Source organism: Lutra lutra, chromosome Y (assembly GCF_902655055.1).
Source record: "Lutra lutra chromosome Y, mLutLut1.2, whole genome shotgun sequence".
Classification (NCBI taxonomy): domain Eukaryota; kingdom Metazoa; phylum Chordata; class Mammalia; order Carnivora; family Mustelidae; genus Lutra; species Lutra lutra.
This window is the reverse complement of record NC_062297.1, coordinates 413,632-440,565: the sequence shown is the minus strand read 5'-3', so window position 1 is coordinate 440,565 and position 26,934 is coordinate 413,632. Positions and strand designations below refer to the sequence as shown.

Sequence of the window (26,934 nt, the reverse complement as noted above, 5' to 3'; positions counted from 1 at the left end):
TTCCCACTGAGACTAGACCTGGTTATATTTGTTTTTGTAATCATACTGGGATGGTAAGTTTTTTTAATATTTGAGGCTGTTAGAGACATTGGTACTCTGGTGTTGGAGTACCCTGATAACTTTATCAACTATAGTAGTGCCTTAGTCACCCTAATTTTTTATGAGTGCCTTTAGTGATATTTTTACTCTAGAATTCTTTCCCTATAAGAAAAGTTTTAGTATTAATGGGGGAAAATGAAGGGAAAAAATCATAAACTTTATTCACAAAGTGCTTCAGTATATGAAGAATGAAAGAGAGTTGTGCTGAAAAATTTTTGATTGCACATCAGTGAATTTTATTTTCCTTTTGGCTATGTAAAATGTTAATTTGGATATGTTAATTGGATATATGTCAATACCACTATTATAGGTTGCCTGATAATAAGTGATTATTGACTTTATAAATTCTTTTAGTAAAAGTTAACAGTGATGTGGATATACATGTGTATTATGCATAATTTTTATTAATTTGCAGACCATGAAGACTATGACCCACAAACTGTGAGGCATGGAAGTAGATACAATCATGTTCAAGAAGTCCAAGAACGGCTTAACTTCCTTAGGTTGGTTTTAAGCAACTAGTGCTGTTCTCTTTAAGGCACAGATAAAAAAGCAGTGTTAATATTCATTATACCTGTACTTAACGTGGCCATTCCACCCTGCAGATGAATATTTTCCCACATGAAAAGCATTGCCAAGGGGTGCCTGGGTGGCTCAGTGGATTAAACCACTGCCTTCGGCTCAGGTCATGGTCTCAGTGTCCTGGGATCGAGCCCCGCATCCGGTTCTCTGCTCAGCGGGGAGCCTGCTTCCCACTCTCTCTCTGCCTGCCTCTCTGCCTACTTGTGATCTCTCTCTCTGTCAAATAAATAAATAAAATCTTTAAAAAAAAAAAAAAAAGCATTGCCAAAATTTAATGTAACATTTCCTATGTGTTGCATTTTTAAATACTTTCGAATTATTTGCTAAGCTTTAACTTTTGTCTTTTTTTGAAGACAGCACATTTTAAGTTTTAGAATATAGTTTATATTTATGTTAGAAATAAAAATTGATCATTATACATTCTCATACTTCAAAGTATAAGACAAAAAGAGCTCTAGGGAACTACATTTTCATTAAGGCTGTCATGACAGTAAGGAATGGGGTTTTGGTGTGCTTTGGGTGCTTTGTTTATCCTAACAGTGGCTAACAAAAGTTAATCTAAAATAACATTCAGAGGTGGTTGAGGAAAAATTGCCTGTCTTTTAAAAAAACAAAACTAAATTTGTATTAGGCTGAATTGGTCAGTATATTTAGCATTTAATGACATGTGTATGTGGATATGTATATGTAGCTTAAATAATGAGCGATTTCTTAGGAGTGCAATTACCAGATCCTAGCAGAAAAAGCATATTTGAATCAAAAATATTGTCAGAAAAAAATATTGAGGCTTTTTTTCATAAAATCTGTTCTATTTATTATTTTCAGATATTAATTTGGGGGAATTTTCTCTTAGGACTATGTTGTTTACTATATTTCTGTTACTGAACCATATAATAAGTTAAGGAGAAATATTTAGATTGACATATAGTATGTTATATAATTAATCAATGACTACATTTAACAATTTTATAATATGTTGAATTGATCTCATCTTCTCCAGTATTAGTGTTTATGTCATTTGAATTTGAGAAAAATTGTAGTTATCAAATTTTATGACATTTCCTTAAAGGGTCCCCTTTTTTAAATCACGTATAGTGGGCTATTGTTGTTGATGGGTGTATATTGTATCTCTTGGTCTATTGGAAGAGAAAATTGGTTTGGAATTTATCTATTCTATTAATAAGTTAACAAAATCTCTGTTTCTATGACACCAATAAAGTTACTGCCAAAGTTGCCAGAGTTACTGGGAGTCTTAGTTTGAAAAGTTTTGCATTTCACTGCAAACAATAGTGCGTTTTTTGTGTTTTATTTTTTTGGGCCTTTTGTTCAGTTACATATGAAGGTGTGAAGGATTAGATAGGATTAAAAGTTAAAAGGCTCTTTATACACAGACTTATAATTAAGGAGATGTTGGGGAACGTATAGTTAATACCCAAAACAAGAATCTCACAGACATTAAATAAATACATCATACTCTGTTGGACAGGAAGTCTCTGTGATTTGTTAAGTAAGACTTAAATGCAAAATTAGCTTCTGTTTTCTTTCAGTTATTCACAGAAATAGTAAACAGTAGGTGGAGCAACTTCTAGCTAGAGGAAACTAGAATCTGAAGAAAGAGACTACTTAAACCAGAACCGTCATAATTTTACTTTATAATGACTTTAATAGTGGCATAATTAAAAGCTCTGGAAAACATCACTGAATATTATACTAATGATTATTAACATAGAAATGAGCTTAAATAACATTCACTTACCTCTGAAAGTTATTTAGTGTAATACACCATTTTCTGGTGAAGCCATATAAGTTTAGGAAACTAAATCAATATCTGGCTTCAAAAGCTGATTTTGTAGAGAACAGAACAAGGAAGAAATTTTTAATATTTAGGTGAAGTCTCATAGCTTGTTAACCTTGTTATGCTTGTTAAGTAGATGAGTTTATTTTTTGTGGCTATCTATATGTTCTTCTCAAAGAATAGCTCTTTAAGCAGTAATAAAATTTTAATTGTGATAAATGTAAGTTCAGGCATATATTGAAAGAAATTATGTTTGGGGATTGCATAGATCTAATTACTGATTTTTTAAATTTTTCCAAGATTTTTATTGAAGGATGGCCAACTGTGGCTCTGTGCTCCTCAGGCAAAACAAATCTGGAAATGCTTAGCAGAGAATGCAGTTTACCTTTGTGATCGTGAAGCCTGTTTTAAGTGGTATTCCAAGTTAATGGGGGATGAACCAGACTTAGATCCTGATATTAATAAGGACTTCTTTGAAAGCAATGTGCTTCAGCTTGATCCTTCCCTTTTAACTGAAAATGGAATGAAATGTTTTGAACGATTCTTCAAAGCAGTTAATTGTCGTGAAGGGAAACTAGTAGCAAAAAGAAGAGCCTATATGATGGATGATTTGGAACTAATAGGATTAGACTACCTTTGGAGGGTAAGTGAGAAGTAGGAACTCTTGTTTGCAGACATTGTACCTGAGGTCTTCTTTTAAATATACTTAAATCATAATTTTGCCTGTAAGATATTTGTATTTATCACCTGCTTTGATGCTTGTCATAGGAAATCTGGGGGAAGAAATTGTTCATCTTCAGCTTCTTACTATATCACTTCTATTTGCCAGTTACGTGGGGCTTTTTCCCCTCCATTTTTTCTTTTATCATCTACCACTGGTGTTCTTGTTTGACTTAACCCAGAATCTTTTCAGATGCATATGAGTATACCATTCATTGTCTACCCACACATTTTTTTATCCACCCCTCATGAAAGTTACTGTCTCTTTTACTTAGATAAGCTCTTAGGAGTTATTGTATGTTTACTGCCAAGATGAATAATGGATAGAAAAGAAGACTTTTATTTGGGAGGAATTTTGAGTTAATACCTTTATTGACACTGTTTAATTTTTTATGTGTTTAAGTATGTGGGAGAGTAAAGTTTAACTATACTCTATTTAAGGCTAACATTACCATTTTGGTAGTATAAATAAATCATGCTGCCATCTTAAATCTAACCTGTTTTAAGTTATATATTTCAACTTTTACTATATTTTTGTTGTATTGAGTTTTTGTTCTTTGTATTTTTTGCAGACTATCAATTAAGATTTTCTGTCATTTTTTCATTAAAGTCACCAATTTTCAAATTTTGTTAAAAATCAGTAACCTATAATTAAAAAATTATATAATATTAGTTGAATTGCTCCTTGAAAATCTCACAGCTTGTCTACCAGTTGCAGAGTTAAATAATACTGATTGAATTTTATTTTATCCTTTTCATTTTTAATCAAATTTCTCTACTCAGAACACCTACATTTTAGATATTTTAGTTGTTTATTTTCAAGTTTATTTAATTTTATGTTGCTTCATTTTAAGTGCCAAATTAAAATAGTTCTTGAATGTTACTAATACTCAAATTTTTGGATCTAGGTTGTGATTCATAGTAATGATGACATTGCCAACAGAGCCATAGATCTCCTTAAAGAGATATATACAAACCTTGGTCCAAGGTTACAGATCAATCAGGTGAGATTTCAAGTGCATAAAAACATCTTCTTCAGCTAAGTCAGAAGTGCTCTAGTGTTCAGAAGAAGCTTTTTAAATTTATAACTAGAAATTAATTTTTTAACTCTGTCAAAATATTTAAGACTTTAATCCACATTTGTCCCTTAAAAGTACTAACTGAAAAAATGTTAGTTTGGAAATTATCCTTAGGTGGTTAGTATTATATTGAACAACATTATTTTTTATGTTGACATAGCCAATTTTATATTGGACATTAGGTCCCAAACCTTTTTTCCTTGTTGTTATTTTTAATAATAACATTGTTTAATTTCTCATTTTCTTGTTATCAGCTTCCTTATGTGTATTATGTTATGTATAGTATATAAATATAGAACTGATAGTTACCTACAAGTTGAAATTTTATTTCACTTTTTCAGATTACTGCCTGTCATATTTGTTTTTGAGCAACTTCAACTCTCTTTCTTGGGCATATTATTTATAGGTAGTTATCCATGAAGATTTCATCCAATCTTGCTTTGATCGTTTGAAAGCCTCATATGATACATTGTGTGTTTTGGATGGTGATGAAGACAATATTAATTGTGCAAGACAAGAAGCCATTCGAATGGTTCGAGTATTAACTGTTTTAAGGGAATATATAAATGAATGTGACAGTGATTATCATGAGGAAAGAACAATTCTACCTATGTCAAGGTTTGTAAGAAATTGATCCGTTAGTTAATTTGCAGTCATTTATTGTTTTCCTAGCCAATTAATTAGGAAACAAATTACTTTTATAGGTTAAAAGGGCAGTAAAGAAATTTTCATTCTGGATTTCTGTGTCCTGTCTTTTAAAAACATTTTTTGCATTCTCATATATTTTTCTTTTGAGTAGAAAATTTTGATTTACATTTTAGCTAGGCATTATCAGTTATTAAGTACAATTTTTCTTTTTTTTTTTTCTTCTCTTTACTTTACTTTCTTTTCTTCCTACCTCCCTTCCTGTCTTGTTTGATTTGGCTCCAAGCTATTACCACCTACTAAGTGGGAATGATATTTTATAGCTGCTGTGTATTTTTATTTTATGATACTCATTCACACTAGTAAAAATAAAATTCTTAAAAGCTATTTATTTAATAGGTATGAATAAGAAAGTCTTGAAATGGTCTTTGCTAAATTTTCTTTAGATTTGGGAACTACTATAAAATAAATAATTTACTAAATTATTTATTAGTATAATTATAAATAAATTCAATATTATGCACTATGAATCAGATAATCATAAATTAAGTAGACAGCAAGCTGAATTATTTAAAAATAGTTCAAATGGCATTTTTAGATTTGGGAGAAGTTTATAGAGTAAGTACTATCAGATTTTTTTAAATTGTGATCACTATTATGAATAATATAAAATGCTTCTTGAATATTTTTGTTTTGGACCTTATCTTTGAGAAGAGAGCATTGCAAGATAAGTATTTTTGAGTGACTGTTTTTAAGAATTTTTGTGAATGTTTAAGGAAATGTGCATTTTAACATTTCTGTTGATACTTTGAAGTGCATCCCTTCTATCTTTGAAAATACTCTTAGTGTATTAAGCTTTTGTAGCTTTAAATTAACTGATGTCTATTACTACTGAGCATAAAGTGGAAATCTCTGGTTCTGCAGCCATAGAAACAAAGATTAACCACTGTGGAATATAACCATATTATATTTCCAAAATTAACTAATGTTCGTTTAACTTATAGAAGCGGAAAGGTATTTTTAATAGTCTACAAAAGTAAATTTAACTACCTTCCTCATAATAAGAGAATAGTTGCCCCAGTTTCATGTTGTTGGTGGGCTGCTGAATATGGCTGTACTTTTTTTTAATTAATATATATATATATATATATATATATATATATATTTTTTTTTTTTTTTTTTTTTTTTTTTTTTTAGAGCATTCCGTGGTAAACACCTCTCTCTTATAGTTCGATTTCCAAACCATGGCAGACAGGTTGATGACTTGGACGTATGGTCTCATACAAATGATACAGTTGGTTCTGTACGACGATGTATTCTCAACCGTATTAAAGCAAATGCAGCCCATACAAAAATTGAACTCTTTGTGGGTGGTGAGCTAATGGATTCTGAAGATGACAGAAAGCTAATAGGACAATTAAACTTAAAAGATAAATCAGTAAGTACATACAAAATTTTCAGATACTCCCAAAGAGGGGGTTGCCTGGGTGGCTCAGTGAGTTAAAGCGTCTGCCTTCGGCTCAGGTCATGAACCCAGGGTCCTGGGATCGAGCCCCATATCGGGCTCTCTTCTCGGCGGGGAGCCTGCTTCCCTTCTTCTCTCTCTCTCTCTGCATGTCTCTCTGCCGACTTGTGATCTCTATCAAATAAATAAATAAATTCTTTAAAAAATACTCCCAAAGAATTAAATATTGAAGCTGTTTTTTATTCATTCAGTAAATGTTTAGTGAGACTTATGCTCAGTTTTCTCCATTAAGTTTTTGGGTTATAACCCTGAAAAAGATAGGTATCATCATACTTGTATAGTGCAGAAAATAAACTACCAAATGGTTTTTTTTGAACATTACTTTTTAAAAATTTCTAAGATTAAACCATAATATATTTTTTAGTCTTTAGTATATCAAATTTCTGTATTTTGTGTAAGTATTTTGTCTTTGCTACTAATATATTTTCTCATTTCTAGGTAATTACCGCTAAACTTACACAAGTAAGTTCCAATATGCCGTCAAGCCCTGATAGTTCTTCTGATTCTTCACCTGGATCACCTGGCAACCACTGTAATCACTACAGTGATGGTCCCAATCCAGAAGTGGAAAATTGTTTGCCTGGGGTGGTAAGTTAAATACTATATGCAAAGCATTACACTTTCCTCTGCAGATACAAAGAAATGTATAAATGGTTCTTTTTATAAGCAGTTTACAAGTTCATAGATATAGCAAATGTGAAATATATATATGCAGCGAAGTATTAACTTCTGGGTGGATTTTTTAATTTTTTAATTTAAAATAAAATTTCTCTGTAGATACAGTATTACATTTAGATAGAATCTGTTACAGTTGAACTATAACATACTATTAAATATATACCTGAAGGAAATTCTACTATAAGTCCTTTTGGGGGGGGGACTGTTTTTTAAAGAAATATATAATCTGCTGTTTTTCTCTAATTCTTAGTATTTTTCATACGTAAAGAATTAGTGCTTAATTTCTTCATGGTTTCTCATCCCTCCACCTCTTAAGAATTGTCACAGCTGCAGTAACACCAGCTCCTTCAGTGTTAGAGGGATTTGAGTACTTTTAACAATAAGATTAGAGATTATCAGCAGTCTTGAATCAGCAGTTCAAAGGGTGAAGTCCTTTTTGTATAAATGACTGAGAGCTATATGAAACTTACAGTTTACAAAAAAATAGAACAACTGTTGCGAAGAAATTACTCAACATAGCTTGGAAAACATAATAAATTATTAAGCTTGTGTCATAGGGGATCAGTGGATTTTTGAAAATGAAAGGATGGGGAAGGCAAATAATTTCAGGTAGTAAAAATGCAGATGTGATAGGTAGAAAGCTTATTTGGGGTTAGTGAATAGATTAATTTTAAGTAACAAAAACCTCTTAAACTTAATTATAGAGAAATCTTTTTTGTTTTCTATATTCCAGATAATGTCACTGCATCCCAGATACATATCTTTCCTTTGGCAAATTGCAGATTTAGGTAGCAATCTGAATATGCCACCTCTTAGGGATGGAGCAAGAATACTTATGAAACTTATGCCCCCAGGTAAGAAAATTGTCTGACTTTCCCCACCACCACCCCCCAACCCTCTTCCCCTTGCATGTTGACAAGTAAATGACATAGAAAGAGTATTTAGCATAAGAGTGGCTGGCTTAGTTAGTGGGAGTGTGTGACTCCTGATCTCAGGATTGTGAGTTCAGACTCCACTTGGGATGTAGAGATTGCTTTAAAAAAACATATTTTTAAAGTATTTAGCATCTAATTATTTATTTATTTATTTATTTATTTATTTATTTGACGGAGAGAGATCACAAGTAGTCAGAGAGGCAGAGAGAGCAGAGGAAGCAGGCTCCCTGCGGAGCAGAGAGCCCGATGTGGGGCTACATTCCAGAACCCTGAGATCATGATCTGAGCCGAAGGCAGAGGCTTTAACCCACTGAGCCACCCAGGCGCCCCAGCATTTAATTTTTAAATTAAAGTAGTAGACTAATGCACACAGTTCCGAAAGTCAGGATTCTTGAGAGGCTACACTGAAGAACAGTGAACTGCTGCCTCATCCTCCCTATGCTCCGTAGTTTCAAAGAAACAACCGTTTTCAGCATTTAACTTCTGTTATTACATATACCAAATTATTTCTAAATAATATGTTCCTATCATTCTTATGTCATTTGGGTATTGTATACTTACTTTAGGCAGAAATGTATTTCTTATTCTCTCATCCTTTTTTGGTCATCTCACACTTTTTGTTTAAATCTATATATACCATTTACATTTTCAAAACTAAACATGTATGCTGGGGGTTGGGGAGGATACGGTGGTTGGGATATGGACATTGGGGAGGGTATGTGCTATGGTGAGTCCTGTGAAGTGTGTGAGCCTGATGAGTCACAGACCTGTACCCCTGGGGCAAATAATACATTATATGTTAATAAAAATAATTTTTTAAAAACCTAAACATGTATATATTAGGCTTAATAAAGTAGGTTACTAACATTTTTAAAAGACGGTTAAAATATTTTCTATTTTATTTTTTTAAATTTCTACTTTAATTCTAAAATAGTTAAATATAGTGTTACTTGAATTTCAAGTATACAGCACAGTGACTCAACACTACATGAAAATATTTTCATTTACTAGGTTGTTCACACTTCTTTATTCTAGATTTTTAAATTCACTACTTCTATTCACTTAGTTTTCTATGGCATTTATTACTAAGTTTCTCACATTCCTGAAATTTTTAAAACAATTTTCCACATAGTCACATGTTGTATCTTACTTTCTTGTGTGTTTCCTCCTTTTCCTTTAGTATGATTTTTTTTCTTTGATACAGTTGCCATTCTGGGACCACTTCCAATAGACTTTATTTTGGTGGATCCTGCTCTGTTCTTTTGTGATGTTTCTTGGTTGGGTTAGTTCTCATTTTGCTGAAGCACATCCTCCTAATAAAGTGTACTTAAAGGGAAGCACCTTTTTTTTTTTTTAAGATTGTTCATCTGAATACAACTAAAATCTCACTCAAAAGAATATATATTTTTTCATTTTGTTCTTGTTTTTTACATGCATTAATTTGAGCATAGAGTTGAAGGTTGAATGTTTGTTCCATTGTAGTTCCATAGCAGTGTTGTTTGGTTGGAAGATTGAGCTGTTTTTATGTAGAAAGGCTGGGATTTTTGTTTATTTGTTTGTTTTGCTTTGTTTTGTTTTGTTACCCTTGAGTTCTGAAATCTTATGATGAAGAGCCTTGGGGAGGATATGGATGTGTATCTTTTGTTGATGAGTGTTCAGTGGACATTATTGGTGAAAAGGTTAATTTTTCCTTTTTTCCTCTGTGGCTTTTTTTGTGCTTTACAAGATTTTGTTTTGTTTTGCTTTAGAATGTGTTGTGTATTTGTGTAGAATGTTGCTAAGTTTGTCTCACTTAACAGTTTTGCCTCTCACTTACTCTATTTTAGTTTTCCTTTTTAAAATTATTTGTGGGGTGTCTTAGGCCAGTTAGGCATCTGCCTTCGGCTCAGGTCATGATCCTCAGGATCCTGGGATTGAGGCCCACATTGGACTTTCCGCTACACAGGGAGTCTTCTTCTCCCTCTCCAGCTGCCCATGCTTGTGCTCGCTCTTTCAGTGTCATATTTAAAAAAAGTAAAATCTTAAAGAGAAAAACTCTTTTAAACATATTATTTGTGGGGCGCCTGGGTGGCTCAGTTGGTTAAACATCTGCCATTGACTCAGGTTGTGATCCCCCAGTGCTAGGATCAAGCCTGACATCAAGTCTGTAGCAAAAGCTACATTTCTAAACTTTTCAGTGTTTGGTTACAGTAGAGGAACTTTCTTGTTCAAAAGTAGTTTTATTCTCAACCATGTGCTTTAAAAATCAGAGTTGAGCTTTATTACTGTGAAGCCATTGAACTATCATGTAGTAGGGCAAGTTAAGATACCCAGGTTCTATTTCCAACATCAAGTCATAAAACTAATGTTGTTAAATCCATAAAAGTGAATGGTTTACTACTGGCACTGCTGCTTTAATATAATATATGATAAATTCACATGTTTTCCACAGAATACTTGCTGATGAATAATATAATGAATGAACGAATGCCCAAGGGCTTTAAACATAAAACATTTTCATAAACTATGTAAATCTTTCCTCTTAAGTCTTTTTGTGTTCCCAACATAACATTACTACAGTGAGTTGTAACACATTCCACCAGATTGCACTTAATTAGTTTTCTCATATTCTTTGAAAATGCTTTCATCTATAGTTCTTTTATGCAGATGATTTTTTTTTTTTTTTTTTTTTTTTTTTTTGAGAGAGAGAGAGAGTAAGCATGAGCAAGGTGGGAAACAGAAGATGCATACTCCCTGCTGAGCAGGGAGCAAGGAGCCAGGCACCAGGCACCAGGCTTATCCCAGGACCCTGGGATCATGACCTGAGCTGAAGGCAGATGCTTAACTGACTGAGCCACCCAGGTGCCTTGCAGAATAGTACAACTACTGTACTCCCTGAAAAGTTGACATTGGTTAAGCCTAAACAACTACTGAGCCACATTGATACATATCAGCTCATCATGGGCTAAGCAAAAAATACTCAAAATTCATCGCTTTTATTGTTTTATTATTATGGTGAAATGTAAATAATAAAATGTATTTGAAGTATAACTCCATAGCATTAGTTATGTGCACAGAGTTCTTTCTGTCCTTACGCCTCTATTACCACTATTTCCAGTGCCTTGTTTTTTAGTAGACTGTTACATTGTTTCTAATTCTCTCAATTCCTAAGGAGTTTTTCTTGCTAAAAATATTTATTTTCTCTGGATACATTTCTGAGGCTGCTGCACTCAGTCATGGTTTAATGAGTCAGTCATGGTTTAAGAGTTAAATGGCATTTATATCTTAGCCAGCAAATGAACTTATTTTCTTGCTCCAGTTCTAGAGTCAGTCATTTACTTGAAGTTTCCTGTAGTGTTAAATGGTATTCAGAACCTAAGGTACAAGGGTAAAGTATCCATTGCTGTTCCTTGCATAGCTGTTCCTATTTCCTTGAAGTAAACAAGAGTAGAAATTATATATTCTTATACATACGAAGCCACAATAGTATCTCCAGTTGCAGTCTAATCTACAGCCTTCCTTATGCTTTCTCCTTCTCAGTATTTTAGACTTACTTACCTGAGTGAAAAACCTTGTTTGACATTGCCTTTGATATGTGTGCTTATTTGATTAATCCTGTAATGAACCAGTCACTTGTCTATGTTACCACACTTTTCCGTATACTCTACTTTAGTAAACCCACCTTCCAGTTTCTTGAGTCCAAGCTGTTGTTCCACATAAAATTTAAGCTGGTAACTTTATTAGATCCTGTTTTGGATATATATTAAATGTTCTAGAAATGAAAAAAGGAATTACTACCTAGATAGCTTTGAGGTAAGGCATTTGATTAGAACTAAAGCTCTGAAATGGAAAAGACTTCCAAAAGGTAGACATACAAGGTACTGGAACCTATTGAGGACTGAGGCACTATAAGACTAGAAATAATTGTTTACTTTTAATTTTTTCTTCTCTTTTTTTTTAAGAAGATTTTATTTATTTATTTGACAGAGAGAGAGATCACAAGTAGGCAGAGAGGCAGGCAGAGGAGGGGGCGGGGGGAAGCAGGCTCCCTGCTGAGCAGAAAGCCCCGTGCAGGACTTGGTCCCAGGACCCTGAGATCATGACCTGAGCTGAAGGCAGAGGCTTAACCGACTGAGCCACCCAGGCGCCCTCTTCTATTTTCTAAACTTTATATTATCTTGATACATAGTTGATACACAGTGTTTCCTTAGTTTCAGGCATACAATATAGTGATTCAACAACTATACATACACTGTCCTTATGGTAGGTAGAAAGTACCTACCTCTGTCGTCATATTTCAGTCCCATTATTTCAGTCCCATTGATTATGTATGTATTCCTTATGGAGTACCTTTTATTCCAGTAATTATTCGTTTCATACCATAACTGGAAATATAAGTCATCCACAGTCTCTACCCTGGTGGTAGGACTCATTTCGCCTTAAAATATTTAGCCAACTGGTGATTATAGCAGCTCTCAATAAGAATCAGAATTGCAATGCCTGGTTGGCTTAGTTGATTAAACATCTTCCTTCAGGTCATAATCTCAGAGTCCTGGGATCAAGCCCCACATCAAGCTCCCTGCTCAGCAGGGAGTCTGCTTCTCCCTCTGCCAAGCTCCCTGTTTGTGCTCTCTTTCTCTCTCTGACAAATAAATAAAATCTTTTAAAAAAAAAATTAGAATTTAGCATCCTTATCTTTCTGTTCCTCTCACAACACTTTTGAACAGCAATCAAATTGTGGAGATCCTTGGGAAGATCAAAAGCAAGTCCTTTGAACTTGGGTTTTTACATTTTACATTTCACAAAAGATGCTTGTGCAGCTCTATGGGTATCTCTCAGAATCACACCAATTTGTGAGGGAACCAGACTCTTCTGGGCCAGTTTATATACCTGCTCCTTGACATCATCAGGCCTAATTTCAGCTTTAGCCACCAGGAGTGTGCATGCCACCACCCATGATGGTGGGAGTCCAGGCAAAAAAGCATTGTCGTCTTTTCCATTAAAAAAATTTTTTTTAAATCCTTTTTGTCCTGTTATAAAACCCACTCTTTATAATGCAATAATTTTAAAGCTACATGGAATGATATAAAGCACTTCCAGGGGCATCTAGATGGTTCAGTTTGTTAAGTGCCTGCCTTTGGCTTAGGTCATGGTCTCAGGGCCCTGGGATCCAGCCGCACAGTCGGGTCTCTCCCCAGTTCTTGCTTACTCTCTTGCCATCTCTCTCAAATAGATAAATAAAATCTTTAAAAAAAAAAAAAAAAAAACTTCCAGTACTCTTCCGTATTCAGTAATGGTTAACATTTTGGCATATTTGTTGTATCAGTATTTATATAAGAATTTTCTAACTCTCTGAGAAAAAGTTACACACACCTATACCTTTTTACCTGAACATCTCAGTGTTTCCTTAAGCACAAGAACATTGTCTTACATAATAACCTCCTCTTTCCAGCCACTGGTAACCACATTCTACTTTGTTTCTTTTGAGTCTGACTTCTCCAGATAACCCCATATAAGTTGATTCATACAGTATTTGTCTTTATATGACTGGCTTATTTCACTTAGCATGAGGATATATTCATCCGTGTTAACGTATTATCAGAATTAAATTACTTTTTAAGGCTGAATGTATATTTTGCTGTATTGTAAATCACGGTTTTGTCTTCCATTCATCAGCTGGTAGACACGTTTCCAATATTATGAATAATGCTGCTGTGAACATTTTTTGTTTTGAACAGTTTTATGGGGCTTTTTGGATACATACATGCTGGATGATTTAGTAAGTCCATTGAGGCTTTTGGATATATACATGCTGGATCCAGACTTAGTAACTCCATGTTTAACAGTATTGGGGAACTGCCATATTGTTTTCCACATTGACGGCAGCATTCCTGGTCCCACAAGTAAAGTATAAGAGGCCAAGTTTTTCCACTTTTAATTGATACCTATTACTGTTTTTGAATTAATGTCATGCTAATTGTGGTAGAGGATCATCTTAACTGAGGTTTTTTGTTTGCATTTCCTTGATGACTAATAGTGTTAAAGTGTTTCTTCATGGGCTTACCAGCCATTTTTGTATCTTTGGAGAAATGTCTGTTATATCCTTTGCTTACTTTTGAAGTTTTTTGTTTTGGTTGGTTTTGGGTTTTTTTGTTTGTTTGTTTGTTTGTTTGTTTCTAAGATTTTATTTATTGGGATGCCTGGGTGGCTCAGTGGGTTAAGCCGCTGCCTTCGGCTCAGGTCATGATCCCAGCATCCTGGGATCGAGTCCCACATCGGGCTCCTTGTTCTGTAGGGAGCCTGCTTCTCCCTCTGCCTCTGCCTGCCACTCTGTCTGCCTGTGCTCGCTCTCTCTCTCTCTCTGACAAATAAATAAATAAAATCTTTAAAAAAAGAATAAAAGATTTTACTTATTTATTTATTTGACAGACAGAGATCACAAGTAGGCTGAGAGGCAGGCAGAGAGAGAGAGAGAGGAGGAAGCAGGCTCCCTGCCAAGCAGAGAGCCCGATGTGGGGCTTGATCCCAGGACCCTGGGATCATGACCTGAGCCAAAGGCAGAGGCTTTAACCCACTGAGCCGCCCAGGCGCCCCGGTTGTTTTTTTTTTAATTGAATTTTAAATGTTACGGTACTTTGCTTACTTTTGAAGTTTCTTTTTTTTTTATTTAATTTTAAATGTTACAGTACATTCAGGCATAAATCCTTTATTAGATACACAACTACAAATATTCCTTCCTATCTTGTACATTGTCTTTTTTTTCCCCCTTTTTTTAAAAGATTTTATTTCTTTGAGAGAGAACGCAAGCATGGTGAGGGGCAGGGGAAGGATTAGACCCTCTGCTCAAGCCTGACACAGGGCTCAGTCCTGGAGCTCCAGGATCATGACCCAATCCAAACGCAGTCGCTCAACCAATGAGCCACCCGGGTGCCCCTTCTTTTTATTTTCTAAGAAGTTTACTTTTATACACAAAGGATTAATATTGATGTAGTGCAGTTAAACTGTTTCTCCTCTTGTCACGTTTACTTTTAGCATCATATGTAAGAAATTATTGTGTAATCTAAGATTATGAAGATTTAATGCTATATTTTCATTTGAGAGATTATCTTTTTAGTTGTATCTCTTCATTTTTTGTAAATCTCACATCTTTGTACAAAATGAAAATGCATAGCTCTTTTACTGTTAGATATATATTAGGAAAGTTGTTTCTTTTAAATGGTACCTCAATTTTTTAAAAGCCAAAAACAAATGGTTCATCATAGGAGGCAAATAATTGAGAACTTGGTGGCAGGAGCTTGTTTATGTTTATTTATGTTCCAGAAGAACTACTTCTCAGTGCAGTTTTGGGTTTTCGTTTTGTTTTTTGTGGTTTTTTTCTGTCTCTAGTGGGGAAGGAAGAATAGTTGATTTGAGGTCTCTGGATAGCAAACTGTTCCCTTCATGTTTTAGGTTGACTGTTAAAGAACCTTAGTTGATCATTAACTAATCCAGGTGTGATTATAGTTTAAGAGTTAATCTTAGAACTCAGCTTAATGGATATTTATTGATGATGTTCTATAATTAATACTCTTAAGTTTATTAAATGTAAAATAGTAATATCTGGTTTACATTTTACTGTAACTGTGTTTTCTTTGCAGATAGCGCAACAGTACAAAAATTAAGAGCTATTTGTTTGGATCATGCAAAACTTGGAGAAAATAATCTTGGACCGGCTCTTGAATCACTTTTCTTTGGTCCTTCTGCCTCCCAAGTGCTATACCTAACAGAGGTTCATTTTATTCTTTTTCAAAACTAATTTTTACATCATATGGTAATATAAAAATATGCATAAGAATGAAATCTTATTTAAGAATTTTTTAGTATTGATGATAAAGGAAATGAAAATTATAAAAAAAAAAAATTAACATCTTTTATTACAGCCCCCTTCCCTTTTCTTTTTTTCCAGGTTGTTTATGCCTTGTTAATGCCTGCTAGTGCACCTTTGGCAGATGATTCCTCTGACTTTCAATTTCACTTCTTGAAAAGTGGTGGCTTACCTCTTGTACTGAGTATGTTAACAAGAAATAACTTCCTGCCAAATACAGACACAGAAACTCGAAGGGGTGCTTACCTCAATGGTCTTAAGATAGCCAAACTGTTGTTAACTGCCATAGGCTATGGCCATGTTCGAGCTGTAGCAGAAGCTTGTCAGCCAGTTGTAGAAGGTGCAGATCCCATAACACCGGTAATAAAAATTTTTAAATCATTAATAAGGTTTATGGATGACATATAATTTTTAAAGTTTAAACTACTTAGTGATTTTAAGTAGAGAATGTAAGTTCGGTTACATTTGTATTGAAATGTAAACAGTGATTACACTGATCTCATAGGGCGCCTGTTCCCTAAGTCAGTTTGAGTTTCAGTTGTTTAAGCGTCAAAAACTCATCTGAACCTTTTATTAACTGATACCTGAAAGATGAATAGAGACAGATGGTTATAAAAAAAAAAAAAAGACTTAATTGGTGTATTTCCCATCTCTTCTCCCACTATGGCAAATATAACCACCATAATTGACAAGAACTTTTCTCGGCCATGGTATCCTCCTAATGAACATCACTGAATATTCTCAGGATATACTGAGATTGTTGCAAGGATTGAATGTGTCATTCACTTCACACTAAATTTTAGTTTATTTTATTTAGTTTTATTATGTTACTCACTAGAGATAAAATGCTTTAAGGATATAGATTTTTTTTAGAAACAGGCTGATTTTTCATCTCAGAAATTTGAATAATGATTGGACATTTGATATTTAGAATTACCATTAATTACTTTAGGTAGGATAATTGTATTGTGGGTTTGTTTCAAAGAAGAGTCATATGCTGAGGTATTTTGAATAAAATACAATGTCTCGGATTTTTCTCTAATGTAATTCTCGGGAGATATGGTCAGACTATGTGAGCTGAAGAGGGAGTGAAAAAAATCTCACATTTTATTGATAATTATTAAAGATAGATAATGGGTTCTTTAGGGTAATTTATATTCTTCTCTACTTTTTTTCCTTCTCTTTTGTATAATTTTGCAATTTTCTACTAATAAGGTTAAAAGAAAAATGCAGTTTGTACAGCAAATTTTAGTATTTATTTATTTGAGATAGAGCAAGAATGAGAGAGAGCGAGAACAAGCGGGGTGAAGGGAAAGGGAAAAACAGACTCCCTGCTGAGCAGGGAACCTGATGCAGAGCTGGATCCCAGAACTCCGGGATCATGATCTGAGCTGAAGTCAGACACTTAACTGACTAAGCACACTCAGGCACTTCTGCAAATTTTAAAAAGAAAATTACAATGCTCCATTTTCACTTCCAGGTTTAATGTTTAAATTGTGTGTGTGCATGTTCAATGGTCAAATATGTCAAACTGTAATGTTCTGATCACCATATTGTATCATTTAGTCATCAATATTAGACATATTTGTGGATTACTCTTACTACCTATTTTGTAAGTGAAAATCAAGCTCTAAAGAGATGAACTATTTTGGCCTCAATAATAAAATGACCTGAAATTTAAACTCTGTGAAGAGGCAGGCTGACTCTAAAAATGTTGTTTCCACTACTTTGGGTTTTTATTTGAAATTTCATTTTAGTAGCACTAGGCAATTAGACTTCCAAGCGTTTACTTAAGTAATTAATATGTATATACAATAAATAATACATTAAGTAAAAATGTAAGTGGGATCTGATTTGAGGTTAGAGACCATAAGTATTTTACCTAGTTGTTCTGCTTTGGCCACCTTCGTGCCTGTAGGAACAACTTCACAAACCCTTGAATTTCTTATTTTTTTTTTTTTTTTTTTTTTAAGATTTTATTTATTTATTACACAGAGAGAGATCACAAGCAGGCAGAGAGGCAGGCAGAGAGGGGGGGGGAAGCAGGCCCCCCCGCTGAGCCAAGAGGCAGATTCGGGACTCAGTCCCAGGAGCCTGAGATCATGACGTGAGCCAAAGGCAGAGGCCCAACCGACTGAGCCGCGCAGGCGCCCCAACCCTTGAATTTCTTAAAATTGCTCTTTTTAAAATATATATGTAGATTTTTTTTAAGAGAGAGCAAGCAGGAGTTGGGGAGAGGCAGAGGGAAAGGGAGAGAGAATCTCAGGCAGACTTCATGCCCAGCACAGAGCCCAGTGAGGTTCTTGACCTTATAATCGTGAATTAAGCCAAAATCACTTAACCAGATGATCCAACCAGGTACCCCTAAAAATATTTCTTAATAAAACTTTATTGTGAAAGACAAATAGAATGGGGTGAAGATGATGTAGAAATTTTAGCATGTTGGGAGGAGAAACATTATAGCACACACATAACACAAGTACCTTTGCATAAAATGAGGAATATCTTAAAGACTGAAAGGGGGTGTATCCGGGTGGCTTAGTGGGTTAAGCCTCTGCCTTCGGCTCAGGTCATGATCCCAGGATCCTGGGATCAAGCCCCGCATCGGGCTCTCTGCTCAGCAGGGAGCCTGCTTTCACCTCTCTCTCTATCTGCCTGCCTCTCTGCCAACTTGTGATCTTTGCCTGTCAAAAAAAAAAAAAACTGAAAGGGAAGGAATTGAGTTCTAAATTTAAAGATTATAGGATAAGAAATTAAAGGTGTATTTATTTGGTACCTCATTTTTTTTCAATGATATCATGACAGGAATAGCCAGGAGGGCTGGGGAAAGAATTTACCTGGAAACACATTCAGAGCTGTGTGATTTATCTTCTCCAGTTGAAAGTGAATTCAGTTGTGGAAACAATATTAAATTCATCTGAACAAGATGGGACCAGGGAGGGAGACAAACCATAAGAGACTCTTAATGTCAGGAAACAAACAAGGGGTTGTGGGAGGTGGGGGGAGGAATAGGGTGGTTGGGTGATGGACATTGGAGAGGGTATGTGCTGTGAATTATTTAAGCCTAAGGATTCACAGACCTGTACCCCTGGGGCAAATAATACATTCCATGTTAATTAAAAAAAATTTCATCTGAAAGTGGACTTTACAGGAGAATATTGTCACTCCAGAAGGTATCTAAGAGAAGTCTACAGTGTTGGCAATCTGAAATGCTTTTTCTGCGGATCACCATAAATTGTACAGTGCATATGTAGAAGGATTACATCCTAAAGAGAGTGGTGATGGATGAGGACCAGAGGGTTAAGCTTATATTATGCAAAAATTTTTGAAAATGTGCTTATGATTTTTACTTCCAAATAAAAATGTTAACTTTTACAGATTAACCAAGTTACTCATGATCAAGCAGTGGTGCTACAAAATGCCCTTCAGATTATTCCAAACCCATCATCTGAGTGCATGCTTAGAAATGTATCCATACGTCTTGCCCAGCAAATATCTGATGAGGTTAGTATCAAACTTAAAGCCCAGAGTCTGGGTTGGTTTATTTTTTGTTATTCTTGATATAGTATCTACTTATTCATAAATAAATGAAGATTCTCACAATCTAGGACCAGATATTCTGAGACCATAAGCCTCTATTTTATTTCAGCTTAAGTTTCATAAAATTCTGCTATTAATGTTATCTATTAATTCATACTTTAGAAAGTACTTTTTAAACAGGCTATTTGAGATACAATTTATATTGCATGAACTAGGTCAAAATAAAATATATCGTGAGTTTAAAGTTATGGTACATTCAAGAAAACAACATTTTCATTTCAATTCCAGAAGTTTTGTGCTCCTGGCTATAAGCAACCACTTCTCTGCTTTTGTCATTATAGAGTAGTTCTCTATTTTTTAAATTTTGCAAAATGGGATCATATTGTGTTCTTTTTATGTTTGAATTATTCCAGTCAGCATGATTTTAGAATTTTTCAGTCACTTATATGTGTGTGGTTTATTGCATTTTAAATGTTTCTACGTTTTATGGTTATCTTCCATGTTCTATTCATAGACATTAGAATTATTTCATTTTTTACTATCGGGAATAAAACTATTTATTTTGAAAATTCACCAAATCACTTGTGCTTTGGTCAGCTGATTTTTTTTTTTACCTGTGTAAACCATAGGAATTGAATGGCTGGGTGACTTGGTTTTCCTGTGTTTTAACAAATCTTAAGAAAAATATCTATAGAGCTAGATTAGATCTTAACCTGAAGCATATTTAGGCTGTAGGTGATAAATTGTTTTACTTCATCTGCATATATCTTATGACTTGAGGCGAAGATTTGAAAAAAAATGGGACAGACGCTACTTTAGATATTAAAGACAGTGCAGAGTGTATTTGTGGTAAGAGCCATTTATACTAGTTTAACAAAGAGAAATGTTTTCTGATAACTTCACTTAATATTTTGTCAGCATTGTTAAGTATTCATTTTCTTTCAGGCTTCAAGATACATGCCTGATACTTGTGTAATTAGAGCTATACAAAAAATCATCTGGGCATCAGGATGTGGGGCATTAGATTTGGTATTTAGCCCAAATGAAGAAATCACAAAAATTTATGACATGGTAAGAACTGTTACAAAACTATTCCTTTTATATAAAGGTTAATTGTGCAGTAAATTTTCATCATCTCTGCCATCTTTTAAAGACTAGGTCATTTGTGGGGCGCCTGGGTGGCTCAGTGGGTTAAGCCGCTGCCTTCGGCTCAGGTCATGATCTCAGGGTCCTGGGATCGAGCCCCGCATCGGGCTCTCTGCTCAGCGGGAAGCCTGCTTCCCTCTCTCTCTCTCTCTGCCTGCCTCTCTGCCTACTTGTGATCTCTCTCTGTCAAATAAATAAATAAAATCTTTAAAAAAAAAAAAGACTAGGTCATTTGTATCTATTAGTTTTTGGGTTATTTTATTTAGTTGTTTTTTTTATTTTATTAACCTGACAAAAAAACTGTGCTGCATGTTCACGTGATCACGGGGAGGGGCAAGAAGAGAGGGAGAAGCCAACTCCAGCCTGAGCAGAGAGCTTGATGTAGGACTCAGTCCCAGGACCCTGGGATCATGACCTAACTCGAAGGTATATGCTTAACCACTGCATCACCCAGGCATCCCTGGATCTATTAGTTTAAAGTAAACATAGAGCTGTAAGATAGTAATATATCATTTTATTTTGAAAATAAACCACTTCAGTGTATTTTAAATTAATGAGTAATTTATTCTTGATTCTAACTTTACAGACCCTCACTGCAAGCACTGAGCCAGACATGGAGGATGAACAGCTTTGCTGTGAAGCATTGGAAGTGATGACATTATGTTTTGCTCTGATTCCAACAGCCTTGGATGCACTTAGTAAAGAAAAAGCCTGGCAGACATTTATCATTGACTTATTATTGCACTGTCCCAGCAAGTAAGTGATTTTTTTAACTTAGAAGAAGGCTGACCTTACTCATTTCAGCAGAAAGGAATATTTTCATCATAATTTACCTTAGAAGTCAAATAAGGAAACCTTTTGATTGTCTACATAGTACTTTGATATTTAGGAAACTTACATTTAACATGTTTGACTTAACCTGAGTGGACAGTTCAGTGGCCTTAAGAACTTTTAGAAAGTGTCATGCGGTCAATACTATCTCCTAAATTCTTCATTATCCAGACAAATTTTTTTAAATGAAATACCCATTTTCCAAACCTTCCACCCATTTGTTACCTCTGATCTATGTACTATCACTGTGAACTTGCCTATTACAAGTAACTCACATAAAAGGAATCACATAGTATTAGTCCTTTTGTGCTTGGATTGTTTCATATAGCATAATGTTTTCAAAGTTCATCCATGTTATAGCATATTGCAGAAATTCGTTCCTTTAAAGCTGAATGATCAGTAGATAATTGATGTACATGCCATGTTTTTGCTTACACAGTTCATCTGTTGATGGATGCTTGGCTAGTTTCCACGCTTGGGTATTGTAGATACTCCTGCTATGATAATTGCTGTGAACCCAGATATCTGTTTGAGTAACCATTCTCAATTCTTTTGAGAATGTGCCTTGGAAATAAATACTTGGTAATTCTATGTTAACTTTTTTTGAGGCTCACAAAACTAAGTTACACAATGGCACAGTATATTATATTGCCATAAGCAATGTATAAAGGTTCTAGTTTCCTCCATATCCTCTCCCATGCTTGTTATTTTTTTAACTTTCTTTAAGATAGTAGCCCTCCCAGTAGATATTACATAACATTTTATGATGTTTTGGTTTTTATTTCTGTATGTGGTGTTGAGCATATTTTCATGGGCTAATCTTTTGTTTAGTGTGGAAAAATGTCTTTTAAGTCCATTTTTAGGAGCACCTCTATTGTTCAGTTGAGCATGTGCCTTCAGCTAATGGCATGATCCCTTGCATCCAGCCAGAGCCCAGCATATGGGTCCCTGCTCAGCTGTTCTCCCTCTTCATCCTCCTCCCATACCCCGTGCTCACTTGCTCTCAAATGAATAAATAAAATCTGTTAAATAAATAAATCAATTCATTTTGAAACTGTATTGTTTATATGAATTTTAGAATACGTTTTCCCTATTTCAGCAATAAACACCATTGGAATTGTGATAGAGATTACATTATATCCATTGATTCATTTGGTGGTATCGACATTTTAATGTGAAGCCTTTCAGTGCATCAACACATATTCTTTTATTTAGGTCTTCCATTTCTTTCAACACAGTTGCTCCTTCTTAGTTATGTTTATTTATTCTTATATGTCCTTTTTGCTACTATGATAGGTAGTATTTTTTTCTAATTTCTTAATTGTTTTTTAATTTGTTCATTGCTACTATATTATGTAGAAAGACAAGTGATTTTGTGTATTGATTTTGTTCTTTATAGTTTAGCCAAATTCAGTGTCTTTATCCACTTTTCAGGATTTTATCAGTATATAAAATCATGTCTCTTCCAACTAGAGATAGTTTAACTTCCATTCCCCCAATTTTTGTGTGTCGTTTGCCTTTTCTTTGCTTGATGTTCTTCTGTGTATTCAATAGAAGAGATGATAACAGACATCCTTATCTTGTTCCTGATAGAGAGAAAAAGCGTTTAGTCTCTCATCATTGAGTAGATAGGAAGTCAAAGTTTTTCATATAGGATCTTTATCCTGTTGAGATTTTCTTTTTATTCTTTGTTCATAAAGTGTTTTTATCATGAAAAGGTTGGAATTTGTTTAGGTTTTTTCCTGAGTCAGTTGAGGTGGTCACAGAGTTTTTTTCCTTCATCATATTTATGTGATGTGTCAAAAATTGTTTGGTTTTTTAAGATTTTATTTATTTGACACAGAGAGAGGGATAGAGTTCATAAGCAGGGGGAGAGGCAGTTAGAGAGAGAGAAAGAAGCAGGCTCCCTGATGAGCAAGGAGCCAGACACACAGCTTCAGCCCCAGAACTCTGGGATCATGAGCTGAGCTGAAGGCAGCCACTCAAGCACCCTTCAAAAATAGTTCTATTAAAATAAAAATTTTAATAGATAATAAAGTTCTATTAAAATAAAAATAAAAATTTTAGTAGATAATAAAGTTCTATTAAAATAAAAATAGACATTAAAATACACTGATTTATATATTGAAAATCTCACATTATTAGGATAAATCTTACTTGGTCATTTGGTATAATATCTGCAATATACTTAAAATTTTGGTTAATATTTTGTTGAGGAATTTTAATATTTTTATTATGGTAAAAATAATGTAACACTAAATTTCTAAACTGATAGTTATGGATTAAATATAATTATATCATTTCAAGAAGCTCTAGAATCATTTAATCTTGCAGAAGTGAAACAATCTAATCTAAACTAATCTAAACTAATCTAAATTACCCACCCATGACATCACGAGTTCTCCTCTTTGGTACATACCTTTTTACTCTCTGTTTCTGTGATTTTGACTACTTCTGGTACTTTTATGATTGGAATCATAGGATATTTGTCTTTCTGTCACTGAGATAGTTGCTTAGCATGAGGTTGTGGAGGTTTTTCCATATTGTAGCATGTGACAGGGTTTCCCCCTTTTTAAGACTGCATAAAATTCCTCTGTATATATTATCACATATTCTTTATTTATGTGCTGATAGACATTTGTGTTGCTTCTGTCTCTTAGCTATTTGAACAATTCTGTGATTAATGTGGGTGTTCAGACATCTCTTCAAGAGACTACTTTGAGTTCTTTTGCATATATATCTAGAAGTGGGATTGCTGGGTCGTAGTTAATTCTGTTCTTAATATTTTGAGGAATCTCAGTACTCTTTTCCATAGTCAGTCCACCATTTTACATTTCCCCCAACAATGCACAAGGGTTCCAGTTTTTCCACATGTTTGATGACACCTATTGTTTTGATATAGTCATCCTACTCAGTGCAAAGTAACATCTCATTGTGTTTTGATTTACATTTCACTTATGAGCTTTTCATATGCTTGTTGGCCTTTCTGAGAATATTTGTATTTCTATTCTTAAGGGGTTATTGGTCTTTTTTATATAGTATCATTGTCTGACTTTGTTGTCATCATGATTCTGGCGTTATGGAATAAGTTTCTGTAGTTTCTCCCTTCAAATTGTTTACAAAAAATTACTGATTTGTTCTCATTCTTCCGTAGTAGTATTCACCACTGACCCTTTTCAACTCCTAGGCTTTTTTTTTTTTTTTAATTCTTTTTTTTTTTTTTTTAAGATTTTATTTATTTATTTGTCAGAGAGAGAGAGGGAGAGAGAGCAAGCACAGGCAGACAGAATGGCAGGCAGAGGCAGAGGGAGAAGCAGGCTCCCTGATGAGCAAGGAGCCCGATGTGGGACTCGATCCCAGGACGCTGGGATCATGACCTGAGCCGAAGGCAGCTGCTTAACCAACTGAGCCACCCAGGCGTCCCTTTTTTTTTAATTCTTAAGTAGGCTTCCCTATCCCTTAACCTCCACCCTACCCTCCCAAGTAGGGCTTGAATTTAGCCACCCACAGATTAAGATCCTTCACTGACTGAGCCAGCCAGGAGCCTCACTCGTAGGCTTTTTTTTTTTTTTTTTTTTTTTGGAGGGGAGGGATGTTTCTTGATAACTGTTGTAGTTACTTTGTTGTTAGAAATCTGTTCATTCATTTATCATCCGATTTTTACAATTTCTTCTGCTTACCTTTAATCTGCTATTCTAATTTAATTTGCTATTAAGTACTTTTGTGTCTGAAATTATAATCATTTGAATTATCCCTTCCCTAGCTTTCTTTTAGTATTTGTATATAATGTCTTCTCTAACATTTTAATTTTAATCTGTCTTCAGTATGGGTTCCTTTTTAAAATATATACTAGGCTGTAACATGTTTATATGCTTTGACTATGTATTTTTTAGTGTATTTAAACCTTTGAGTTTAAATATTATTAATACTATTTAATATCTTTGTATTATTGGCTACCACATTTCTGCTTGGATTTTGTTCATTTTCTCATGTTCTTGATTCTTTCTCCTTCACTTTTTTCTGCCTTTTCTTTCTATATTTTTCTTTTAAGTAAATAAAACTATGTAATTTCTTACTAGATTTCCTGTACAGAGCTTACCTACACCAGTGTTTTTTCCCAGAATTTGTAAATTGCTCATAAATATTAAAATTATCACTGGAGGGGCGCCTGGGTGGCTCAGTGGGTTAAGCCTCTGCCTTCGGCTCAGGTCATGATCTCAGGGTCTTGGGATTGAGCCCCACATCAGGCTCTCTGCTCAGCTGGGAACCTGCCTCCACCTCTCTCTCTGCCTGCCTCTCTGCGTACTTGTGATCTCTCTCTCTCTGTCGAATAAATAAATAAAATATATTTTTTTTAAATTATCACTGGAAAATTACTAGCAGAAAGTTTCCTTGATGCGCCTTATAATTTTGAAGAAAATTTATTTCTGAGAAAGCAGATATAGAATCTTTTAATCTTATACATTGATCTATATTTTTTAAAAATTTTCCTCAGCTTTATTGAGGTGTACTTGATAAATAAAAGATGTATATACACAAGATGTACCAATGTGATTTTCTTCAGTATATACATTGTGACATGATTACTGCAGGCAAGGTAATTAGTGTATCCTTTGCTTTACATAGTTGATTTTTTGCATAGTGAGGACACTTAGGATCATCTGTCAGCAAATTTTAAGAACACAATAGGTTATTAAGGATAGTTACCAATTGTATGTTGTTTTTCCATAAAAATTTGTTGAAAGAAAATTTTGTGCCTGTACCATCATTTTCCCAGCCACCATTGTACTCTCTGGTTTTAAGTGTGTTTTGTATTCCACATTTAAGTGAGATTAAGCAGTTCTTGTCTTTTTGGGTCTAGCTTATTTCATTTGGCCTCTTGTGCTCCAGGTTCATCCATGGTATAACAAATGGCAAGACAACTTCTTTTTAATAGGCGAGCTATACTCCATTGTATATGTCTGTCATATTTTTCTTATATAGGCATCCATCATCAGCATATCCTTAGATTGTTTCCATGTCTTGACTATTGTGAAAATGCTTCAGATTTACATGAGAATGTAAATATTTCTTCAAGATACTGATTTTATTTGGGGCACCTGGGTGGCTCAGTAGGTTAAGCCTCTGCCTTTGGCTCCAGTCATGATCTCAGGGTCCTGGGATCAAGCCTCGCATTGGACTCTCTGCCTAGCAGGGAGCCTGCTTCCTTCTCTCTCCCTGCCTACTTATGATCTCTCTCTCATCAAATAAATAAATAAAGTCTTAAAAAAAAAAAAAGATCGGGGTGCCTGGGTGGCTCAGTGGGTTAAAGCCTCTGCCTTTGGCTCCAGTCATGATCCCAGGGTCCTGGGATCGAGCCCCGCATCGGGCTCTCTGCTCCGCGGGGAGCCTGCTTCCTCCTCTCTCTCTGCCTGCCTCTCTGCCTCCTTGTGATTTCTTCTGTCAAATAAATAAATAAATCTTTAAAAAATTTTCAAAAAAAAAAAAAAGATACTGATTTTATTCAATTCAATATA

The 26,934-nt window shown here is 34.5% G+C and overlaps 1 protein-coding gene across 4 annotated transcripts in view; it reads left to right on the top strand.

Annotated features, from left to right (window-relative positions):
- The window catches only part of LOC125092594 (probable ubiquitin carboxyl-terminal hydrolase FAF-X), a 168,259-nt gene that overhangs the window by 84,480 nt on the left and 56,845 nt on the right, over positions 1-26,934 (top strand). For all 4 annotated transcript variants that reach the window (XM_047716957.1, XM_047716959.1, XM_047716956.1 and 1 more), the window contains 12 exons: positions 515-602; positions 2,777-3,119; positions 4,105-4,200; positions 4,682-4,893; positions 6,118-6,358; positions 6,884-7,033; positions 7,857-7,977; positions 15,675-15,805; positions 15,983-16,261; positions 19,280-19,405; positions 20,387-20,512; positions 21,174-21,343. In XM_047716957.1, coding sequence (XP_047572913.1) covers positions 515-602; positions 2,777-3,119; positions 4,105-4,200; positions 4,682-4,893; positions 6,118-6,358; positions 6,884-7,033; positions 7,857-7,977; positions 15,675-15,805; positions 15,983-16,261; positions 19,280-19,405; positions 20,387-20,512; positions 21,174-21,343 — 2,083 coding nt within the window. The remainder of the gene's footprint in view (positions 1-514; positions 603-2,776; positions 3,120-4,104; positions 4,201-4,681; positions 4,894-6,117; positions 6,359-6,883; positions 7,034-7,856; positions 7,978-15,674; positions 15,806-15,982; positions 16,262-19,279; positions 19,406-20,386; positions 20,513-21,173; positions 21,344-26,934) is intronic.